Source organism: Narcine bancroftii, chromosome 9 (genome assembly GCF_036971445.1).
Source record: "Narcine bancroftii isolate sNarBan1 chromosome 9, sNarBan1.hap1, whole genome shotgun sequence".
Lineage (NCBI taxonomy): Eukaryota > Metazoa > Chordata > Chondrichthyes > Torpediniformes > Narcinidae > Narcine > Narcine bancroftii.
This window is the reverse complement of record NC_091477.1, coordinates 91888307-91910178: the sequence shown is the minus strand read 5'-3', so window position 1 is coordinate 91910178 and position 21872 is coordinate 91888307. Positions and strand designations below refer to the sequence as shown.

The 21872-nt window shown below is 38.3% G+C and overlaps 1 protein-coding gene and 1 long non-coding RNA gene across 14 annotated transcripts in view; both read left to right on the top strand.

Moving 5' to 3' along the window:
* LOC138742441 (uncharacterized) overlaps positions 1 to 5012 on the top strand; it is a 98921-nt gene extending 93909 nt beyond the window's left edge. For 6 of the 13 annotated variants that reach the window (XM_069896846.1, XM_069896845.1, XM_069896848.1 and 3 more), the window contains 2 exons: positions 1658 to 1740; positions 4608 to 5012. In XM_069896846.1, coding sequence (XP_069752947.1) covers positions 1658 to 1740; positions 4608 to 4848 — 324 coding nt within the window. In that variant the 3' untranslated portion in view covers positions 4849 to 5012. Of the gene's footprint in view, positions 1 to 1652; positions 1741 to 4607 lie in introns of all 13 variants that reach the window. The other 7 variants (XM_069896850.1, XM_069896842.1, XM_069896851.1 and 4 more) reach the window with 7 other exon arrangements.
* Positions 5013 to 11656: 6644 nt separating this feature from the next.
* Positions 11657 to 21872, top strand: part of LOC138742440 (uncharacterized) — a 39825-nt gene continuing 29609 nt past the window's right edge. The window contains exon 1 of the long non-coding RNA XR_011344166.1: positions 11657 to 11778. This is a non-coding gene — a long non-coding RNA (uncharacterized lncRNA). The remainder of the gene's footprint in view (positions 11779 to 21872) is intronic.

Below are 21872 nucleotides of genomic sequence, written 5' to 3'. Positions count from 1 at the left end.
TCAAGTCTCATTTAAGGACATTTTTACTGAATATTTATTTTCTTTCTATATTGCAGTTTTCTGTTTTGCATATGTGTCTTTTCTTGAGTACAGTTTTTTCCACTACTGAAGGTAGTCTGGCCAACAGGAAAAAAGAATTTTAAGGGTTGCATGTGACATCATGTATGTGCTCTGATAATAGTTCTGAACTTTAAACTAGAAAGAATAAACTACATTGAAATAGTGTACAAAATGCAAAATATGGATGGAAGTGAGACAAAAGTGATTGAAAGAAAAAAAGAAACATTTTGTTTTATTTTAAATGTCATCAAAGCTGAAGTTGTGAAGGAATGTGCCTCTACACTTCTGAAATGTTTTTTTTATAATTGTGATACAGAGTACCAATTAAAATTGGCTCATAGACAAATGGAAAAAGTGTAAACATTTTCTATCTTTTTAGTGAGTATCTATCACAATCTCCCATGTTATCATGCATCTTGGGGTTATTTGGATTAAATTAGACAGCAAATTTTGGATTTTTAATCTTTATTGTGTATAAACAAATTCCAGAAGTAGAAGACTGATTTACTCCATTGAGGTATCAACACACTTAGTTGTACAATTTTTTTTCTTTGCCAGCATTTTGCCAGAGACCTGGAAGGTTGTTAATGTGATATCTTGGTTTAAAAAGGGAGGAGTTAGAATGAGTACAATCTGACACAGGCAAAAATTGTTTGAAAGAATTGTAAATCATTTCATAAATCAACATTTAAAGAAGCAAGGGTTAATCAAGGAGATTCAGCAAGGGTTTGATAAGAAAAGGCCATGTTTGAATTACTTGATTAAGCATTTTGAGGCAGTTAAAAAATAATTGGAGCAGTCTATGTAGGTTTTGACAAGACATTTGTCAGAATTCCTGTGTGACAGATCAAGAAAATTACTGTACATAAGATCCAAAGAAAACTGGCAAGTTGTTTTATAAAACAGTGGTGATGGAGCACTACAAGATTCAATATTAGGTCTGGGCTTTTTGTTTGGGCCACATTTAAGAATTTGCCAGTGACACCAATGCTCATGGTGTGGCTGATAATGAGAAAGTTCTAAGTTTCAGAGATATCAATGGGCTGGTTGCACCCGCACAAATGTGGCAGATGATATTCTTCCAGAGGAGTGCAAGGATATTTAATTGAGAGGGAAAATATTGTAAAGGAGTGAGCAAAAAGTAAAAAAAAATGCCAAGTTCATATAGAGTAAATGGCAGGGAGCTTGGAAGCATTAATGCCCAGAGGAACATTTGAGTAGAAGTTCATTGTTCCTGAAAATGGCAATACAAGTACATTAGGTAGAGAAGAAAGTGTTTAGCTTGCTTGCTTGCCTTCACAGGCTGGGATACTGAGTAAAAGAGTTGGGACATCATGTTACAGCTCTACATGACCCTGGTTGAGCCACATTTGGAATATCGGATGCAGTTCTGTCACCTCACTATAGAAAAGACGTGGTGGGGATAAAAAAAGTGCAGAAGAGATTCAGCAAGAGGTTGTCTGAAATGGAGGGTGTTCATTAAATGAAGAGATTGGATTGTTCTCAGTGGATGAGGCTGAGAGATGACTGATGACCTGACAATTATGATGGGATCAATAGTGTTAATCATGACAGTCATTTTTTTTTCTAAGGGTAGGGGAATCTGATGCAGCCAGAGAAGATTAAAGAATTATTCAAAGAAGATCTCAGGGACAAGATTTCCACACAAAAGGATGGATGGTAGGTATATGGAAAAAGCAGATGAGGTGGCAGGGGCATATATAATAACAGCATTTAAAAGGTGTTTGAAGAGGTACATGCAGGAGAGAATCACCATCACCATGGTCAAGTGCAAGATACTGGGAATAGTGTAGGTAAGCATCTCAGTCAGCATAAACCAGACCCTGTTTCCATGCTGTTCGGCTCTATGGGTTTAATTGTATAGGAAGAGAAAGACTTTTATCTCTGCCTTTATGAAGGGAAAGGACTCATTCAGTGAAGATTGCACAATGTGACCAACTTTGGGTCTGACAATTCCAGTATTTGGACATATGCTTTGCCTAATCTTCTTTCAAAAGAATGTTATACTCTTTCAATATGTTTGCAAAGAAAGAAACATATGATGATGCAGGAGTCAAACTTCTAGTGGTCAGGTAAGTTTTCATTAAGGTTGAATTCACCAATGATTGGGAGAATGGTCTCATAACTTCCAGCACAGTGTTTCACCAGCAAGTAGGACAGCTAGGCTTCTGACATGGACTGATAGGGACAAAGAGGATTTGCAAAGTGGTCCAAGTGAAGGTGTTACTGTAAAGTGAGAAGATGGTGAATGGTGTGTTAAATGTTCAAGTGTAATGTTTCCTTAAAATGGAAACAAAGACCTCAGGCACTACTTTTATATTATTATATATTGTATACCTACCTTTGTATGGGCTGCAGAATAGTCTGTATAGTTAGTTGAGGATTGGAGGTGAGAGGAGGTTAAAGTAAGTTGTTGGGGTCTTGATCATAATAAACCACTGTAATAGCACAAAGTGAATTTACAGAAAACTCTGCTTTAAAGTGTGGAATGGGCCAGAAGGACACATTATTGGCAATAATTATTGGGTTTCATACGTTAATTGGCTATGGTAAATTACTCCGTGTAGGTGGGGTGGTAGAAGAGTCAGGGGTGAATTAGTGAGCATCTGAGAGAGAATTGATTAAGGAAGCTTAGGATGGATGGGAAGACTCTGAATCCAAGAATGGTCTCATGTGCTCATGACCCAATGAAGCACTGGAAATGCGAAATGTGACCAGTGCTAGTCTGAACGTTATAATTTCTAATAGAGAGTTCAATCATGTCATGAGCAATCTGGGCAAATATTATTTGCCCGAGGGCATTTCCATTAGTAACACTATTCAAGAAGAGATCACCATGATTACATCCCTCTGCTGGTTAAGTCGATTCTGTCAAGTGTCTCAATGGTTCACTCTTGGAGCTCAAAGATTTGCTCAAAAACAGAGAAATCTGTCATACTAAATCTGTCCAGCCATGAGGTGTTATAGGGCTGAGTCACTCATAATTATAGTCATTTATGAGTGCCCTTTGGAAGATGACTAACAGTAATAAAACAATGCAATTGAATATTGTTCAATTTGTATGACTACTAAATTTCGATATGGGGCAGCAAGGTTGGTGTAGTGGTTAGCCCACTGCCTTTACAGTGCCAGTGATCGGGACTGGGGCTTGAATCCCATGCTGTCTGTAAGAAGTTGTACATGCTCCCCAAGCCTGCATGGGTTTGCCTCAGGAGCTCTGGTTTCCTCCCACTATTCGAAACGTACCAGGGGTACTTGTGGGCTGAAGTGCCCCATTACCATGCTGTATATCTACATTTTTTTTTAAATAAAATTCAAGCCTATAAGAAAGACTTTGCAGTTTTTTCCCCTGTCTGTACACAAATGAAAACCTCATCAGAAAAATTATTGAATAATCTTGCAATGATTATAGCTTTCAGCATTTCATAATTAGTGTCAGTTGTACAGGGGTATGATATAATTCCCCTGCTCCTAACTGTCTTACCGATGAGCAATATTGGGTTGATAAACATGTAGAGATAATGTATTGTCTGTTCATGTAACTGTTTTATGAAAAAATACTTGAGCTCACAGGTAATCTTTAATCTCACAATATCAATGCCATTTAAGTCTCCAATATCCTCTCACTGATGTTTAGAATGGATCAAATGAATATAAAATGAAGAGCATTTAATCATTCTAACATGCATGTGTTGTAATTACTTTGATGGTGAAATATGATAATGAGGATAACTTTTTATCATTTTTATTATTGGTGATACATGATATACAGCTGTAAATAGAAATCAATATGAAAAGACCTGCAGCAAGCATGAAAACTCCAATCTTCCAAATTTACTGGAAGATTACGTAAACCAATCATGGCCTTCCAGGTCAAAATTGAGGCCTGAATTATATTTATTCAGTTCCATTGAATGGTCACAGCACTCACACACCTGACACCAGACCACTGAAATTGATACAGTCCTGACCTCTGTCATAGCTAGGCAAATAGAAGAACAGTTTCATGGATGTGTTTGGGGAAAAATGAACAATGTCCCTGGGACTTGGGTGATATGGCTCCTCTATGCCCAAATTGGAGAAGCATTATTGCATATTAGAACATAGAAACAGGCTATTTAGCTCATTGAGTCAATTCATTCAACATTTTCTTTCTCACATGCCCATTGACACCCCTTGATTCTTTTACCTCTTAACTACATTATGGAATAATTCAGTCACCAAAAGAACCACCAGCATGTACTGGGGTGTGGAAAGAAACCTGAACATTTTATGCAAAATATTTCTTGGCAGTTACAGGGAGAATATATAAACTCCACAAGATAGCAGTCAAGGTCAGAACCAGACAGGACCGCATGGATGTGAGACAGCAGTGCTAATAAATGGTCCCTCGATCTTTCAGGTGATGTCATGACATCCCAGTGCGATGACATCATTTGGAACACACAGGGCTTTAAAGAGCTGTAGGTGACTTTGAAAAATTACTTTTACTGAACTTTGACTTTATGTCTGATCATTTTGCACAGTGACACCGTTGTTACGACACTGTCTGACCCACTGAAATCCTCCAGCAGCTCATTGTTTGGTGGAGAGCAATTCAAGATGGCGTGGGAGCCTCTGGAGCATTGCATGATGATAATGCAGAAGACATGCAAGAATTGTGAAGGAATGCACTACCTCAGAAGCAACCTACACTGTAAGCCACCCCTTTGCAAAAAGAAATGCAGCTTCCATTTTGGTATCATCAGTCACTTCAAACCAAAGTAGAAACAAATCATTCCTCAATCTTGAGGAACTGTCCTAGAAGGACAATGAATACAAAATAAATCACGTAAATCTAGCCTTACTTATTTTGTTCCAATTGTCAAGCAAAGACGAAACAACACATTTAAGATTTATTGTCCAAGTACATACATGACAGCACATACAACCCTGAGGTTCTTTATCCTGCGGGCAAGATAGAATTACCACTTATTCGTAGGCAAAAAAAACTGCACAATGTGCACATATAAAAAAATAAAGATACCTGTATGTAAACAAACTGACTGTGAAATACAGTATGGAGAGAAGGGAAAAAAAGTGCAAAAATAAGAATTCTTAAATGAGTCCCATATTGAAATTCTTGTCGAGGAGGGGTAGCAGCTGTTCCTGAACCTGGTCATGTGAGTCTTGTGGCACCTAAACCTCTTTTCTGTTGGCAGTAGTGAAAAGAGAGCACATCCTGGGTGGTGTGGATCCTTGAAGTTCACTATGACTCTCCAACAGCGTTCCCTGGAGATTTTCTCAAGAGTGGGAAATTTTTGTCTGGGATGTCCTGGGCTGTGTCCACTACCTTTTGCAGGGCTTTATGCTCAGGGGTATCCGGTCAGCACACTTTACACCACACATCTGTAGAAATTTACCGATGTCATACAAAACCTTTGCAATCTCCTGTGGAAGTCGAGGCACTGATATGCACAGATATGAAATTTTGGATGCTTTACTTTATTACTGATATCAAAACAAATTATTATCAAGATTTTATTGCTTCATATATTCTGTGAGATGAAAATAAATAATTTGTACTGCATACTATTTTATCTCATTCTTATTATTCTTCAAAGTGGCTTTATATTTTATTTGAAGTAAAGTCATTGCTGTTTGAATCAAAAACCCATAAACAATTAATTAGAAAAGAAAACATTGAATCCATTAATTTTAATTCTGCATTGAGGGAGGAAGTTACGCAGAATATTTGAAGACCTTCACTTTTTGGAAAAGCATCTTAGAATCTTCCCAGGTGATGCATCAGTTTCTGTGTTTATCTAATAAAACAAGCCTTTGAAAATGCAGCATTCCTTCATTTGTTGCAGTAAAGAGCTAAGAACAACTAGCATTAAACAAACAATCACATTAATTTAATCTGCATGACAATGCAAACTTTATTCATTAATTCTCTCACTCAGGTGTAAAGTGCTGCCGTCTAGCAGATGATGATCTTGGACATCCTACCATTTCAAAAGGAAAGGTCAGCACAGACCCACTTCTGTACTGCACAACTCAGTGACAATCTCAATTATTTCTATTAACATGTTTTGAAATCACATTTTTCATTTGGACAGCATTATAATACATTTCCCAGTAGACCAGCAAACTTAAAGGAAACATGTGAAATGAGACACTGATAGGTTTAAAGCTACTGTGAGTAATGAGGTCTGGTGAGTCAGAAGGGAGGACAGGATCTAGAGCCCGAATGAGTTGAAGGGAGTAAGTGAGCATGGCTGAATATGGCAAACATCTCCAGGTAAACTCAATGCAAACCATTGAGATTTCTGTTCAAGTAACACTGTTTTACTGCAATCTGAAGTTCTGTTTCCTATGAACCTTCGTGCTGTAGTTTCCAAAGTGCTTGAATACAGTAATGTGTAGTACAAAGACAAATACTGCAGATGTTAGAAATCTGAAATAAAACAATGTTGGGAATGATCAGATACTCAGGAAACAAACCATATCAAATTTATAAATTATCTGGTCACAACCCATCTACAAATTTCCACTATTTTTCTTTTATAAGTTTGTATGAGGGTCATTAGTAGTAGTACTTTTGATATTGAGAATTTGTGTGGAAATTGTTTACTTAAATTGCTGATCACGATTCAAGCCCAATAGAAAAGAGCAGGTTTATTGGAAATGGCCTCACTTTCTCACATCGGAGTAGTATTCTGGTTCCAACTGATCAGTAAATTTGAATTATTGTGATTGTATTTGACTGTAAATCTTTAAGATGGATATTCTGCCTCGCAATTAAATTGTAGTTGTCAACTAGTTAATTAATGATGTTTGAAATTGTCACAGTGACCTTTTCATGATGTATATTGAAGTCTCCACTGATGATAAGAAATGTTAAAAGGCCTAACCAAAGAAGCTATGCATCAGATTTTGGTTGATTCCCTTCACTAATTTTGGCTGAACAAAATGATCATAGAACTTTATTCATATACAATATATAATAAAGGATAAAAAAAATTAAAATACAGAAAATTTAAAAGTAAGGAAGAGGTAGACCAGCAGCAAGTACCAGACAACATTTATTTCTCAATCTTTTTCTTTCCACTCATATACCACGTTAAGTATTCTCTATGCCATAAGTCCTTTGTGATTATTAAGGGATTGCTTAAGGTGGTATGTGGGTGGAAATAAAAAGTTTGAAAACCATTGTTTTAATCATACCTAATGGACTCACTATGTGCTGGATTTCATAACTCCAAATGGGCCGATGACAATTTTTCTCAAGCAAAATATTTCAGAAACAATTGGGTCTAGAGCAGTGATTCTCACCTTCCCTTCCCACTCACATACCACCTTAAGCAATCCCTTAATAATCACAAAGGACTTACGGCATAGTGATTACTTAAAGTGGTAAGTGAGTGGACAGAAAGGTTGAGAATCACTGATTTAAGGTGAGTGGAGGAAAGATTTGGGGAGATGTCAGAAATATCTTTTTATACAGAGCATGATAGGTGCATTGCCAGGCTATTAATACCAGAGGCCCTTGGGAGCCTTGCTCACCATCAGTATCATGGTCCTAATACCTGGTTCCCACGAGCCAATCTCCGCAGGCAGCCTACAACCTGGTGTGAGTGCTTTGCTTGGTAAGCACTTTACTGGTCTGCTGCTGTCTAACCTGGCAGGATCTTCTCCCATACTTTTCCTTCTTGGTGGGTGGTGTTGTTCTCTGGTGCCCTGCATTTGGTCCATAGCTCCCATGGAGTGCGCAACCCATATGAAATGGGCTGCCGAGCACTGGCACCGCCATCTTGGGCATGAAATTCCATGGGTTCTCTAATGTTAAAAATACACCACCTGTCCTGATCTACAGGTGGTTTAAATTTGTACAGGCCCATTGATGTAACAAATGGGCAATAGGAACTTGTGGAGGAGCACTGGAAGATGTGTCTCAGCTCACAGCTCCTCCTGGGTCTACACAAGTGGCTCTGCCATTACAGTCCCCAATATAAATTGTTTAATGTTTATTGCATAGTATAATGAAGAGTGAAAAATATGAATGAAAGTGAAATATATAAATTGGTTGAATTAAGCATTTTGTAGAAGAGTAAGCTATATTCAAAATGCCAAAATTAGGGTTAAAATGTTAGTAGAAAATAAAAACACCACTAATGTCCTTATTAAAATTCACAAATGCAAACCCAGTCTTCATTGGTACTGACACATTAATGAATTGTTATTTAAAAAAATTAAAGCAATATGCTTTTTAAGTGCTGAGAATTATCAGATGAAACCATGTTTCATATTCAAGATTTATATATGACATTCATAAACACATGAATTATGGGATAAATTGTGAGGATATTAATACAATTTAGTCAAATATTACTTTAGAATTGATTGGATAATTAAGATGTATCTCAATGCTTATTTCTTTAATTGCAGCATATCTGTACTGCATTGCATTTAATATCCATATTTCCAATGGTGGTTGCCGTTTTCTTAATGCCTTAATTTTGTTTTGCTAATTTTAAAATTCTGCAATAATCATATGCTGTGCGGGGTTCAAACCCCGCACTGTGAAGAGTTTGTACGTTCTCCCCATATCTGCATAGGCTTTTCCTGGGGGGGGTTCTGGTTTCCTTCCACCCTTCAAAACGTACTGGAGGTGTAGGTCCATTGGGTGTAATTGAGCAGCACAAGCTCATAGTCCAAAAAGGCCTGTTACAATGCTGTATGTCTAAATTTATAAATTTAAAATGAAGAATGTGTGCAGGGCACCAAATTGATTGCAAGTATCTCAGTGGGATGAATACCGTATATCTGCTCATACATCTTCTGGTCTTATGATTTTACTATGATCACCAAGGGTCGAAGGATCCCTTCTTTGCAATTATACATTGCTGAAAAGCAATGAAGGAATCTACTTACTTTTGTTAAATTACATGAAGGAAAAGAGTCAGATGCCCTACTTTGCAAAAAATCAATCTGGATAGTGCAGTAATGCAGTGAAACATGAAAGTCTGCACCTGCTGTGATTATAGTAAAAACACAGAGTGCTGGAGGAGCTCAGCAGGTCTCGCAGCGTCCATAGGAAGTAGAGATATACAAGTGACTTTTTGGTCTGACCCCATCTTCAAGGTATGATAAAGCAGGCAGAATTAAAAGGCTAGGAGAAAGGAACAATGGGCAGGGGAATAAGTACAGATGTGTCAGCAAGTTTGGATGAGTACATAGTAATAGAGCTTGAAAGCTGCAGGGAACGTAGATAGGGAACAGTAAGAGAAGATCCATTCGAACAGCGGAAAACGTCTTCAAGGTTGGCATTGCCTGAAAAGATTCTGCAGTGAGAAACTGAATGAAGTGAAACACGCAAGTCTGCACATGCTGTGATTGTAGTGGAAACATAGAAATGCTGGAGGAACTGAATCCATAGGAAGATCTATAACCGATGTTTTGGGCCTGAGCCCTTCTTTAATACAGCTCATTATTCACGTTTTGCTTGTTAAGCTGCAGCTCTAGCTCTCTGAAACTGCTCGATCAAAGATTTTTTTGATAGTGAAGTTCAGAATGAATTGCTCTATTCAGTTTTCAAACCAATGGAATCTAATCTAACACAAAATAGCAAGTGATCAATCAGTGCAGACATACATGCTCGAACTAAATTTGACAAGAATTAAATCCACCAATATCAATAGAATTGACTCTGTGGACAACCAAGGAATGCACCATTAATCAAAAAATATTGTTATTCATATAATGGCATCTGAAGTTAAAGCCAGCAAGTCCCTTTGAATCCAAGCAGCAAATTATGAATCTGGGGGCAATAGACATCTACTCAGGCTTTGTTGTGAGGGGACATTTAATGGCATGTCCCATAAAGTATGTTTGTCCTTACACATGGCTATTCTGATCTATATATGCAACAAGTTGCTGAAAATTCAAGTGGGACATTGAGCAAGTGAAAGGGGGCATCTGACAGCCAGGTGCCAAGGATAAGAAACTGGCCACTTCCTTAATCAGCTTGAAGCATGTGAAAACACAGCACAAGGACAATGAAAAAATGATACATCAGACTTGGTGAGTGCAATGTCAAAACAGATATGGATCCGGAATGAAAGAATAGATCAAGAGAGAGAAAGAGATAAAATAGAGTGCTGAAGAAAAATTGAAAAGCAGTATGTTTTCAAAAATCTCTACAGACAGGTAATTAAACTGGACAACATTTTTGGTTTGCTTCCTGAAAGTATATTGGCCATTATGATAGACAACTTCAATCTAAACACAAAGATAATTGCAGATTTGCTATATAATGTAGGAAGTTGGAGAAACATTAAATTAACTTTTATTGAATGTACCATGTTTAGTTAGTTCAACTGACCTAAAGATGTTTTACCGCTGATATATGTTTGTATTCACCATCTGATGCTTCTTGTGTCAGTGTCCAACAAATAGTCAGCCAGCATTGATGGATTCCAGTTGCCCTGGTACCTTTTCCATGGTTGCAATATCCTGGTGAAACCTTTCACCGTGTTCATTACTGACTGCATCCAGATCAGCAGGGAAGACATCCAAGTGCGAATTTTCAATAATATGTTGCAGTTCATGGTTTTGTCTGCTTGAAGCATGTTGTCAATCAGCTGGATGCAGTTTGGTGCTCTGTAGTTGCCAAGGAAATTCTCAACAGCATCGTTAAATGCCTTCCAAGCCTGCCCAGGTCTAAGGCATCATTTTCATTGCACCTGCATGCCCTGGAATGCTTGGACTGACCAAAACAGTTTGTTTTTTGGGCAAACTTAAAATATGACAGGAAATCACAAAAATATGTTTATCTAAAAAGAGTATGTGATAGGAAAATGTTAGAGATTTTCATGATCAGCAGCCCAAAATCCATAAAATATACCCAAAGGGGTTCAGAAAGAAAAATCTTCATTGACTAATGATACTTAAGGAATGAGATTTCATATTAATAACATCGGTTTTCATGGTACCAGACCCACTTGTGTAAAGTTAGTTGTGGAGGAGGGCAGCCCTGACAGACACTAAGATTTCCACATTTAATTCTGGATATCCCTTTCACCAGAAAAAATGATCCTACTTGTGTGTGTAAAAAAAAAATCAAACCTCACCAGTCTCACCTTTCTGCCATTACCAGTTCACATCCCAAATTAGCATGAAGATCATAATCCAACTGCAAGATTTGCCACATGACATCATTGCAGTCAGTATAAAATGTCAGTGAACAAAACAGAGTGCCTTGAGTTAGAATGTGAGCTGCTAATTGGCTTGCGTGTTTTCCCAAACCTGTTCTGTCAGATGATTTGATTGACGTACAAATCATTCTCTTCCATTGTTCATTCTTTTCTTCACTCCAAAAATAAACAATTACTGGGAATGAACTAAATAATCAGTCTCACCTGGAATCAGGTCCTTGTCTTTCATTGTGTGAAGAATCAAAAAGTTAGAAATCTGACATAACATAAACAGTAAATCCTGGACAAGTTATATGATGCATGAATAAAATTAAAATTGCAGCTCAATGACCTCTCATCAAAATTCTTTTTTCCCCCCAAATGTTAAGATGTTAAGCTGCAGAGAAAGGAAGAAGTGACGAGAACAAGAGAATGCAGTACACATCGGTCTTGAGGAACTCAACAAGCCATGCAATGTCCATGCAAAGCAACATTTTGGGCCTGAGCCCTTTTTTTTCAGGTATGCCCAAATTCAGGCCTGAAGAAGGAGGTTGGGGGAGGGGTGAGAGGGGGGATGGGGTGGAGTGCAGGAAAACAGGTGATAGGTGGATTCAGGTGGGAGGGAGAAAAAGAGAAAGGAGTAGAGAGGTGATGAGGAGTCAGCAAGCTGAGAAAGATGGCTCTCTAATAGGGGAAGTAAGACAATGCAAGGGAGGAGTACGTAGAATGTTGCTTGACATTTAATGCTCACTGGACAATTGCAAACCATTTCATGTGAGTCAGCCGAGTTCTTATTTCCTATCAGTATTCACCATGCCAGTGGAGCTAATAGTTAGAATTTTCTTACACTTACTTACATACTCGCAAAACCAATGTTTATTGCTCATCCACAATGATCCTCGAGAATATAATGAGGAGATACTACCTGGACTGTTGAAGCTGCAATTTGAAGATATGCACAAAATTGTGTGAGGTGCAAGGGACTGCAGATGCTGGAATGTGGAGCAAGAAGAATACCATTCTGTTGGAAGAACTCAGAGGGTCAAACAGTATTAGTGGAGAGCAAACAAATTGCTTATGTTTTAAGTCATTCCAAAACATTGATAATTCCTTTTTTCCCCATCACTGATTGCACTCTACCCTCTGAGTTATTCCAACATATTGTTTTTTTTTGCCCATAAGTGTTGTTGATATTGATTCAGATCCAACATCATCTAAATATTTTCAAGTCAGGATGTAGGAATTGCAGACAGCAGTAATCTCATCTGACTTCCATGCTTGATCTAATCTAGATGGTGGGGTTTGCAGACTTGGAATATGCCTCGTGATGCAATTTATTTCCTACCATGGTGATCTTCCATTAAACAGATTGAATGTTTATCGTGGAAGATTAAATGATAATAATGGTGGAAGTATTGTTTACCAAATATTAATTTATTTTTGTCCTACTGAAATTAAGTACAGCATTTATTGAACTTTTTTATATCTTGGAATTTCTTCAATAATCAATAAAGCTGAAATTATTTATTTTTCACTTAAGATCTTAAACCTGAAAAAACATTAGTAGAATACTTAAAGATCTTGGTAATTACTGAAAAATGTTATAACCAAATAATTATTTGCAGAGGAACAATTAATAAAATAAATATGATACTAATTATGTGACAACTTGCTTCAAGAAAAATTAATTCATGAAATGTTTCCAAAGTCCGGAAAACTTCAAGGACAGTTTGCAAAAGGCAAAAACAAGCTTAGCAATACATCTATGAGAATTATGCAGAGGTAAGCACAGGATAATCGTTCTCTGCTCCTTGGAAGAAGTACAAAGGACCAAAGTCAAATTGGTCAGATAGAAAGCTTAACTCAAAGCATTTACAGGTACTCCCTGATTTGAGACCTATGTAACTTGCGTCCATTTGCACATAAGGCCAATTTTTTTAAAATATAAGAAATAAAAGGTATGCAGTTTAGGTTGAATTTTACAAACTATAACAGGGATACAGGGTTTGCAAGAGCCAAAATGTGTGTACTTGTTAGTTGGTGACCTGGGGTCTATAGGCTGGGTGCGGCTATCTTGATTCCTGTATGCAAGCGTGAGTCTGCAGATGGTGCCTGTACAGTGGGTTTGCATATTGGAGTTTGGATGACGCATGTGCGAAAGTTAAGCACCCTAATGACATTGAATTCACGTCCTTAACTTGCACACAGGAATCAAGATGGCAGAGCCCAGCCTACAGATCCCGGAATGCTGACTAACAAGGTAAGTATGCTATTCCAACATAGGTCCATTCTAAGATATGATCAGTTATCCAGAACAGAACACTGACGCATGTCGGGGAGTACCTGCATAAAATGTGTACAATGATAAATGCCAAAATCTAAACTATGTAGTACTGGGGGCTGTTTAGCCACTAGTTTGTAAAAAACAAAGATGAGCTTTTGCATACACATGCAACAAATCAACCAAGTCAAGTCACAGTTCATTATTGCACTGCTTGGACCATCAAGGTTAAGATAATAAAATTGATATTGTGGGAAAAAAATTATTTGATGTTGAACAAATGAATTATTCAGGCAATTTCCTGTGATAATTTGCTGTAAGGAAAATAAATTAATGAAATATTGCCAAAGCCTGTTTTGTCTTGCTGCAGACAATTTAAAGGATTGCTTGAAAAAAAAAATCCTTGGAAAATATCTTATACTTTTCCATTAACAATATAAACTTTACTTGGCAAGAGCCAATTCTAAGCCTGTAATTTCTGTTTGTAATATATAATCTTGGTCACTGCTGCAGTTAGATGCAGGATAAATCAATTACCCTATTGATGTTCATTGTCAATTGTGATTCTTAGGTGTAACAGTGATCCCAATGTATGGTAAATTGCAACTAAAAATCATAGTTAAAGCTCATTATATTTATTGCCTAATTATTTGTCCCTCCACACAGGAATTCAAGTTCAAGTTAGTCCATGCAAGTGATGAGTCAGGGATCTAACCTAGCTATACTTCTTTTCAAATTTCTGCTAACAGCTGCTTGTAATTTGCAGATGTTAATGTCAAAAATGTTAAATGATTCATAAATGATTTAAAAAGTGTTCCGAAATGGGAAAAATGTTAGCTGTTGTTGTTTAGGTACATTGCCATTTCCTTCCTTCTGTTAGAGATGTGCAAATGTTTGGTTGAAAAAAGTAGAGAGGTGATGTTGGTTAGAAGGTGTCTGAAAGCTAGAAATGGGATACATTAAGGAGAATCTTTGCCAGAATAAAAATGGAAAAACAATCGATGTTAAAGTAAATTTGGTTGGAAGTTGTTACATGTGTAAGAGTGGTCAAAACTGGGATCGATTTACAGCTACCAATATAACTGATGACGCTCTATTCTATTTTTTGTAAAGAGTCAATAAGAATGCATAACGAGGAATATTGCATGTGCAATATATTCTCTATAATGTAAACAGATCAGTTTGACTTTTTCACCCTATGATTTAAGATATGATTCACTCTGAAGTTAAAGGGTGATTTATTGTCAGAGTACATTCATGACAATGAGATAGACAACAGACTCGCCAAGGCAAATAGCGCCTTTGGAAGACTACACAAAAGAGTCTGGAAAAACAACCAACTGAAAAACCTCACAAAGATAAGCGTATACAGAGCCGTTGTCATACCCACACTCCTGTTCGGCTCCGAATCATGGGTCCTCTACCGGCACCACCTACGGCTCCTAGAACGCTTCCACCAGCGTTGTCTCCGCTCCATCCTCAACATCCATTGGAGCGCTCACACCCCTAACGTCGAGGTACTCGAGATGGCAGAGGTCGACAGCATCGAGTCCACGCTGCTGAAGATCCAGCTGCGCTGGATGGGTCACGTCTCCAGAATGGAGGACCATCGCCTTCCCAAGATCGTATTATATGGCGAGCTCTCCACTGGCCACCGTGACAGAGGTGCACCAAAGAAAAGGTACAAGGACTGCCTAAAGAAATCTCTTGGTGCCTGCCACATTGACCACCGCCAGTGGGCTGATAACGCCTCAAACCGTGCATCTTGGCGCCTCACAGTTTGGCGGGCAGCAGCCTCCTTTGAAGAAGACCGCAGAGCCCACCTCACTGACAAAAGGCAAAGGAGGAAAAACCCAACACCCAACCCCAACCAACCAATTTTCCCTTGCAACCGCTGCAATCGTGTCTGCCTGTCCCGCATCGGACTGGTCAGCCACAAACGAGCCTGCAGCTGACGTGGACCTTTTACCCCCTCCATAAATCTTCGTCCGCGAAGCCAAGCCAAAGAGAAGAAACATTCATGACATCACTTACAACTGAGATATTTTTTTTCTAGTGGGCCAAGCAGAATTTCTACTCATCTTTTTTGAGTACATGTATATTTACTGATGTTTACGAAAGAGAGAAATGTAAACAAAAATAAAATATAAACAAACTGACCATGTAATATGGAAAAAAATTGAAAATAATTAATGTGCAAGGTTAAGAGTCCTCAAATTAGTCTCTGATTGAGTTTGTTGTTTAGGAGTCTGATGGTGGAGGAGCAGCAACTGAACCTGGTGGTCAGTCTTATGCCACCTTTACCTCTTTCCTGATGGCAGTCGTGAGGACAGAGCATGTCTTCAGTGGTGTGAATCCTTGATATGATTGTTGCTGCTCTCTGACAGCAATGTTCTATGCAGATTTTCTCAATGATGGGGAGCGTTTTGCCTGTGATTCATCTGGAAACAGTTTCAAATATGCACCTCACTGACAAAAGGCAAAGGAGGAAAAACCCAACACCCAACCCCAACCAACCAATTTTCCCTTCCAACCGCTGCAACCGTGTCTGCCTGTCCCGCATCGGACTGGTCAGCCACAAACGAGCCTGCAGCTGACGTGGACTTTTACCCCCTCCATAAATCTTCGTCCACGAAGCCAAGCCAAAGAAAAAGAAGATATATATATATTATAGAGAGAGAGAGAGAGAAAGAGAGAGAGAGAGAGAGAGAGAGAGAGAGAGAGAGAGAGAGAGAGAGAGAGAGAAAGAGATAGAGAGAGAGAGAGGGAGAGAGAGAGAGAGAGAGAGAGAGAGAGAGAGAGAGAGAGAGAGCACATTATACAGTGAAATAATGCCAGCTGATAACTATTGCACCTGCAATGACTGACTCTGGTCATTGCTGGAGAAGTTACATCAAGTGGAAAATTCTAGGCAGGGTCAGCCAAGGGTTTTCACTTTTGTTGCAAAAAAATAAACTGAACAAGCTATTGCAATGTATAAAATATTCTTTCATTGTGTCCATTCACTTATTCATGATTAAATTGAATTCATTTCAAAATCACCACAGCAGAAATAGAATGTTCCACAAAGAAAACACCAATAAAGAGCTATTGGGAGCATTCGCCTTACAAGTCAGATCATTTCTGATCTCTGCAGATGTACCCCACACAGTGACATTTAAGAGGCAAGTTTGGAGGTCAAATGTTATTCCAGCTAACTCCCTCATTCAGCTGCAGAGTCCTGTGTCACAGTGCTGATAGACTGAGCTGAGGAGATACACCTGAACCTTCAGCTGTATGCCAGCTTGTGTAGTGCATATAGCACAAACTTTTAAAAAGCGAGGCACACATAACTAATCCACCACCATTTCACATTAACCCATACCTATTTGCCTCAAAGAGATGTAAAGAAAGGGTACCAAAGCCATCCATCAGGTTAGATTAAAATTAGCCATTCCAAAAGCTTCTACTCAACATGTTCCTAAATGAAGTTTTTCATTTTTCACACAGAATTTTATTTTTAACCTATCTTGATCGTCCCTGTAAAATATATTTGAGAAAGGAAGTACTCTGGTTTTCTCTTCCAGACTTTGTTTGCTATCATCAAAATTCATTTATTTTCCTTAATGTATATTATCTTTTTGACAAATTCCTATCTAAATATTTTAGGATCATTAAGTGAATATACAAATATGCATTTCTTACTTAATGGTTATGAATGGAATCTGTCAAATTTCCAACAAGTTTCTCTGCAAATTTCAAATGAAAATAGATCCTTTTTGAGCCTTGAACTTTAGAAAGTAAAGTTGATCATTTTTAAAGCAGCAGTTTAAATAGACACATTGGTATATTTTCATACTCACTGGAAGGTCCTAATTCTCTCCTGTCATTCATGCACTCCATTCCTATATGCTCCTCCACAAACAGCTAGTGGAACATTAGACCACTGTTCCCTCTATGCTGGGCACATAGACATGCACACACGTTTTGCAACCAGCTCACAATGAAATTAAATGTGTGCACAAAAGGTCAGTTACCCAAAATAATGTAGTAGTGTATAATTATACTTATTGACAATAATATGTTACTTCGTGGAATTCATTCATACATGAATTATATTAAAACATGTCAGTACTGATTTATTAGCTATGAGAGATCGGCTGGGCCAAAATGACCTTGAAACAATTTCAAGTTTATATTTGCACAAACATTCAGTGCACACATCCTTTTGTCGCAGGAAAAAAAAAATGCACAACTAAGATTTGTGCACACACTGACGACTAAAAAATTGGACTGGACTTTGATTACAACCCAAAAATTAGGTAATCAATGTTATTGTTCTGCCCTAATGAGCTTTACATTAAAATATGTTCATAACCTCCACAAAAATTTGCAATGAACCCAAGTGTGTGCTGGATTTCAATGCTAATTAAAACCTAATAATATGAACAGTACTTCAATGTACCAGCAACACAACTCTCCTGGCATCAAGAAATCACATGCAAAGATCCCACAGCTTGATGGCTTCCATAGAAAATATTACAAAAATCTTCTGATCAGCTTTAGGTCACTGGGGAGATTATAAGGTTTGTGAATATATATTCTCTATTAAATGCCATGCTATTTTCAGCTCCAGCATTCTGATTTGATTGTATTCTACAGAAATTTACAACATGAGTCAAAGCAAGTCTATGAATGTTCCATGGTACAAAGTTACACCATTTTAAAATGACATTCAGGAAGCGATGGCCTTTCAGAAGAAATATTTAGAATTAATAGATTCATGGTTGAACTGACGAGCATGTAGGTTATTAACCTTTCAGTTGTAATGCTGCAATATGGTGAGAACATTTCAAGGAATTGTAGCTGTGTTTCTATCATCAAGGATGTGGAGGCATGCTCAAAACTCACTATGGTAACTGAAATTTAAATTCAATTAATCAATTGATATTGATTTTAAAAATGTATCAGGAATAGTAATCACAATGCAACAGAACTATTATGAAAATTGGTCCTTTAGACTTTTCTGACTTCCTCCTTTCCTCCCCATGACCGTCTTGACTATCTGAACATCTTAGAACCAGCCTTTGGTCTTCTATTCCCATATCATAGCAAAAAGGTGCCAGCAGAACTGATACCTTTCTCTGCTGCTGGACTCAGCTATCAGATATAAGTAACAACTAAGGGTGGTGACAACAATGAGTTGTGAGGATGTACCAAGGTTTGGGATAATGGATTTCAGGATCTGAAGACCGTGTCATGTTTGGCTTTGAGTGTTAACTCTTGGGTGTGGAGGCTCAGTTCAATGAGTTGTTTATATCCCTAACAGGTTAGCATGGCAGCCTGCACCATGGGTGGTGAGCAGTGGGTCAGATCCAGAGTGATGAATGCAAGCTGGCCCATTCAATGCAAAAAGGCTAAGCAGGGAAGTGAAGAAACTTGCACCATGTTCCCATTCACAACATGCAACTGCCAATCAGGATTTTTGATACATGGAAGAGCTTCTCAATCCAAGTATCCAGCTTCCTTACTAATAAGCAGAAAACATGTCCCCAGTATCATTCACATAGCAAAACATTTTGATCTGAAATTGGAGGAGGCAGACATATCCTGTCAATAAAATCTAGCCTGAAGTAGTAGGGAAGCCAGAGGAAGCTAATCTAGCCAGCTTCTCTTGTGAACTGTTACTGAATCCCACTCATTGGTGAAGACAACATAGACTGGATGATCATTTTGAGGATTGCCTAAATCATGTCTGCACCAATTATTTGGAGCATCTGGTTGCAATTTACTTTCTCAGCCTTCACAAATTGAAAGAACAATACATTCTTGGGTAGTTAACAACTCAATGGTAAGCACATAGAATGTTCCAATTACAAGTTATCTGCACCCTTGGTGCTCTCTTCCCACACATGTCCATCTAGTTTTCTTCTCCCTCTTGCATCCTCTGCCCCCCCCCACTTGATTCAATTTGCCTATCATTTCCTCCCAGTTAGTTCCATCATCTACCAGCCTCCTTAAATCCCCTCTCCCTCCCTCCAAATGGCTATATTCTTGACAACTTTCCCTCTCCCCTCAGAGTCTCAACTTGAAATATCATGTTATGCCTTTTTGTCTTCACAGATAATGCTTGACCAGCTGAGTTCTTCCAATGTTCTGCTTTTTTGGAAAGGAGAAAATATGCTTTTACCTTCCAAGTTTCTTTCTGTCACTTCGCTTCCCTGCTTGCCCTATATGCATTGGATGGGCCAGCTTGCATTCATCATTCTGGATCTGATCCACTGCTCAACCTCATGTCTTAGTACCTGGGTTGAAATCCCTGGCTCTGGCTCCACTGAGAAATGACCAAGTAACTAATCAGGAACTCTGATTAAGTTTATTGCTACTGGCCCTATTCCCAAAGTGACTACAGTGCCTTAGATATTGTTGTTGTTCTCCCTGGTGTTCAGAAAGAGATGATGGAATTTCTTAAAAGACTGCACCAGAACTATTTGTTCCCTTCCTACCAGTGTCAGTAAATCTGTTGGGAATGATATTATCATTTCAAATCTGGCATGCACAGTAATGAGGGCCCCAAGGGAAAATAGAGTCAGATGTACATTGGTGGGCTTTTCACTCAGCCACTAATGAAGCCACTAATGAAAGAATGCCCAAAACTCTCAAGAGAGGTTACTGCAGGGAATTAGCAACTTGGGTGTTGTAAAGAAATGCTTCAGTGAACTTGGGTCGAGCTGAGGTGCTGCAAGTCAACTATGCCATCTAGGCCTTGCAAATCTGCAGAGAAATGCAATTAACTTTTGTGCATTTTCAGAAGTGTTAAAGTCCACAAGGGTCCCTCGATTTTATGCCTCAAGATCTTCCAGGTGTTTAGAGTAGATATCACAGGAGACCAACAACGTTGTTCTCCCAGATTCAACAAGCAGTGCTTTAGAGTCAGCTTCTTGAAATTTCCAAATCAAATCTTCCGACATCTTTTAACACATTCTGAAAGTAATGGCATGGTGCAGGAATACTTTATTCAGTTTTGCTGAGAGCTTAATCATGGAATCAAGTGTAGCTGCTGTGCTGGCATTTCATATCATTAGGTGGATTAACATGTCTTACATTGGCTTTGCAAAGATTCTTCATCAAGATACCTTTTTAATAAATTTCTCAAAATGTAATTATAAACCTCAGAATTAAGGTCACCTTTTTCCAAATAAAATTTTCTTTAAGATATTAATTTTCAGATTATTCTGCTGAGTTACAAACATTTACTGCTTCTTTGAGGTCAATGTCCTTGACTCCTTTGCCGCACATTATCCAGTACGGTCTCAGTGAAGCATCAGACAAAAAAAAAGGATAAACTGAGACAAAACCTTTGGAGAAGACAAATTTCTCACTGAAGTTCTAAAATATGACAGTGACACTTTTGACACAATCTGGGAAGAGGGGAACATCAGAAAGAATCTCAAAATCCCTTCATTATCATTCTCCCCAAAAGGCTGATTCCAGTTATTATGGAAACATTTCCTATGTACTGCCTCAGAGAAGGACATCATGTGAGCATTCTACAAACACCTCCTCCCAGTGGCTGAAGACTACCTGGAGTTGGATTCCACCTTCCAGATATTCAATGGGCAACTAATCCAAGGAAAATGAAGAGAGAGTCACCTTCAAAAACTTTAAACAATCAAATCTGAAGGTATTTTCAGTAATCTTTCTCATATTTAACTGGCCTTGATCATGGGCATTCTCCTTCTGCACCATAATAACACACAAGCTATTATCCAATCCATCAGTTTACTACAAATCCATGGCCAGTGACTACTATAACTTGATGATTGATGTTGGAGGGACCTTGAGAGAGACCTGGCATTGAAGGGACATGTGGTGGGGGGGAGGCCTGAATTGCACAGAGGAAATAGTCGCTGCTCAGAATTAAATATATATTGGTGGGCTCTATTTCCACTTAACCAAGAGTAAACAGAATTCCCAGGCAGAATGGTCTTGGATCTCAAGAGAAGTTACTAGAGGGAGTTAGTTCCCATACATTAACTCCACTCCATTGGGCACAAAAGCAGGTGAAGTATTGCAGTGAGTTATAAGAGAGCTTGAGCATTATGAAACATTTAGTTGAAATACCAGGGAAAGGAAAATTCTTCTTAGGCTGTCACTTGGAAATAAGGCTTGGAATTCCCCACTCCAATTCAGAGTTCTGAAGTGATTGATGAGATCAATATGATCTGCCATAATTGGGGTAGGAGGTTCTTGATAGACCAGTTGAATGGATTGTTCGAAATTTTGTGCTTCTGCTGTTTGCAAAATCAGAGGTTTAATTCACAGTCATTGTAACTCTTTCACTGAAGCATACA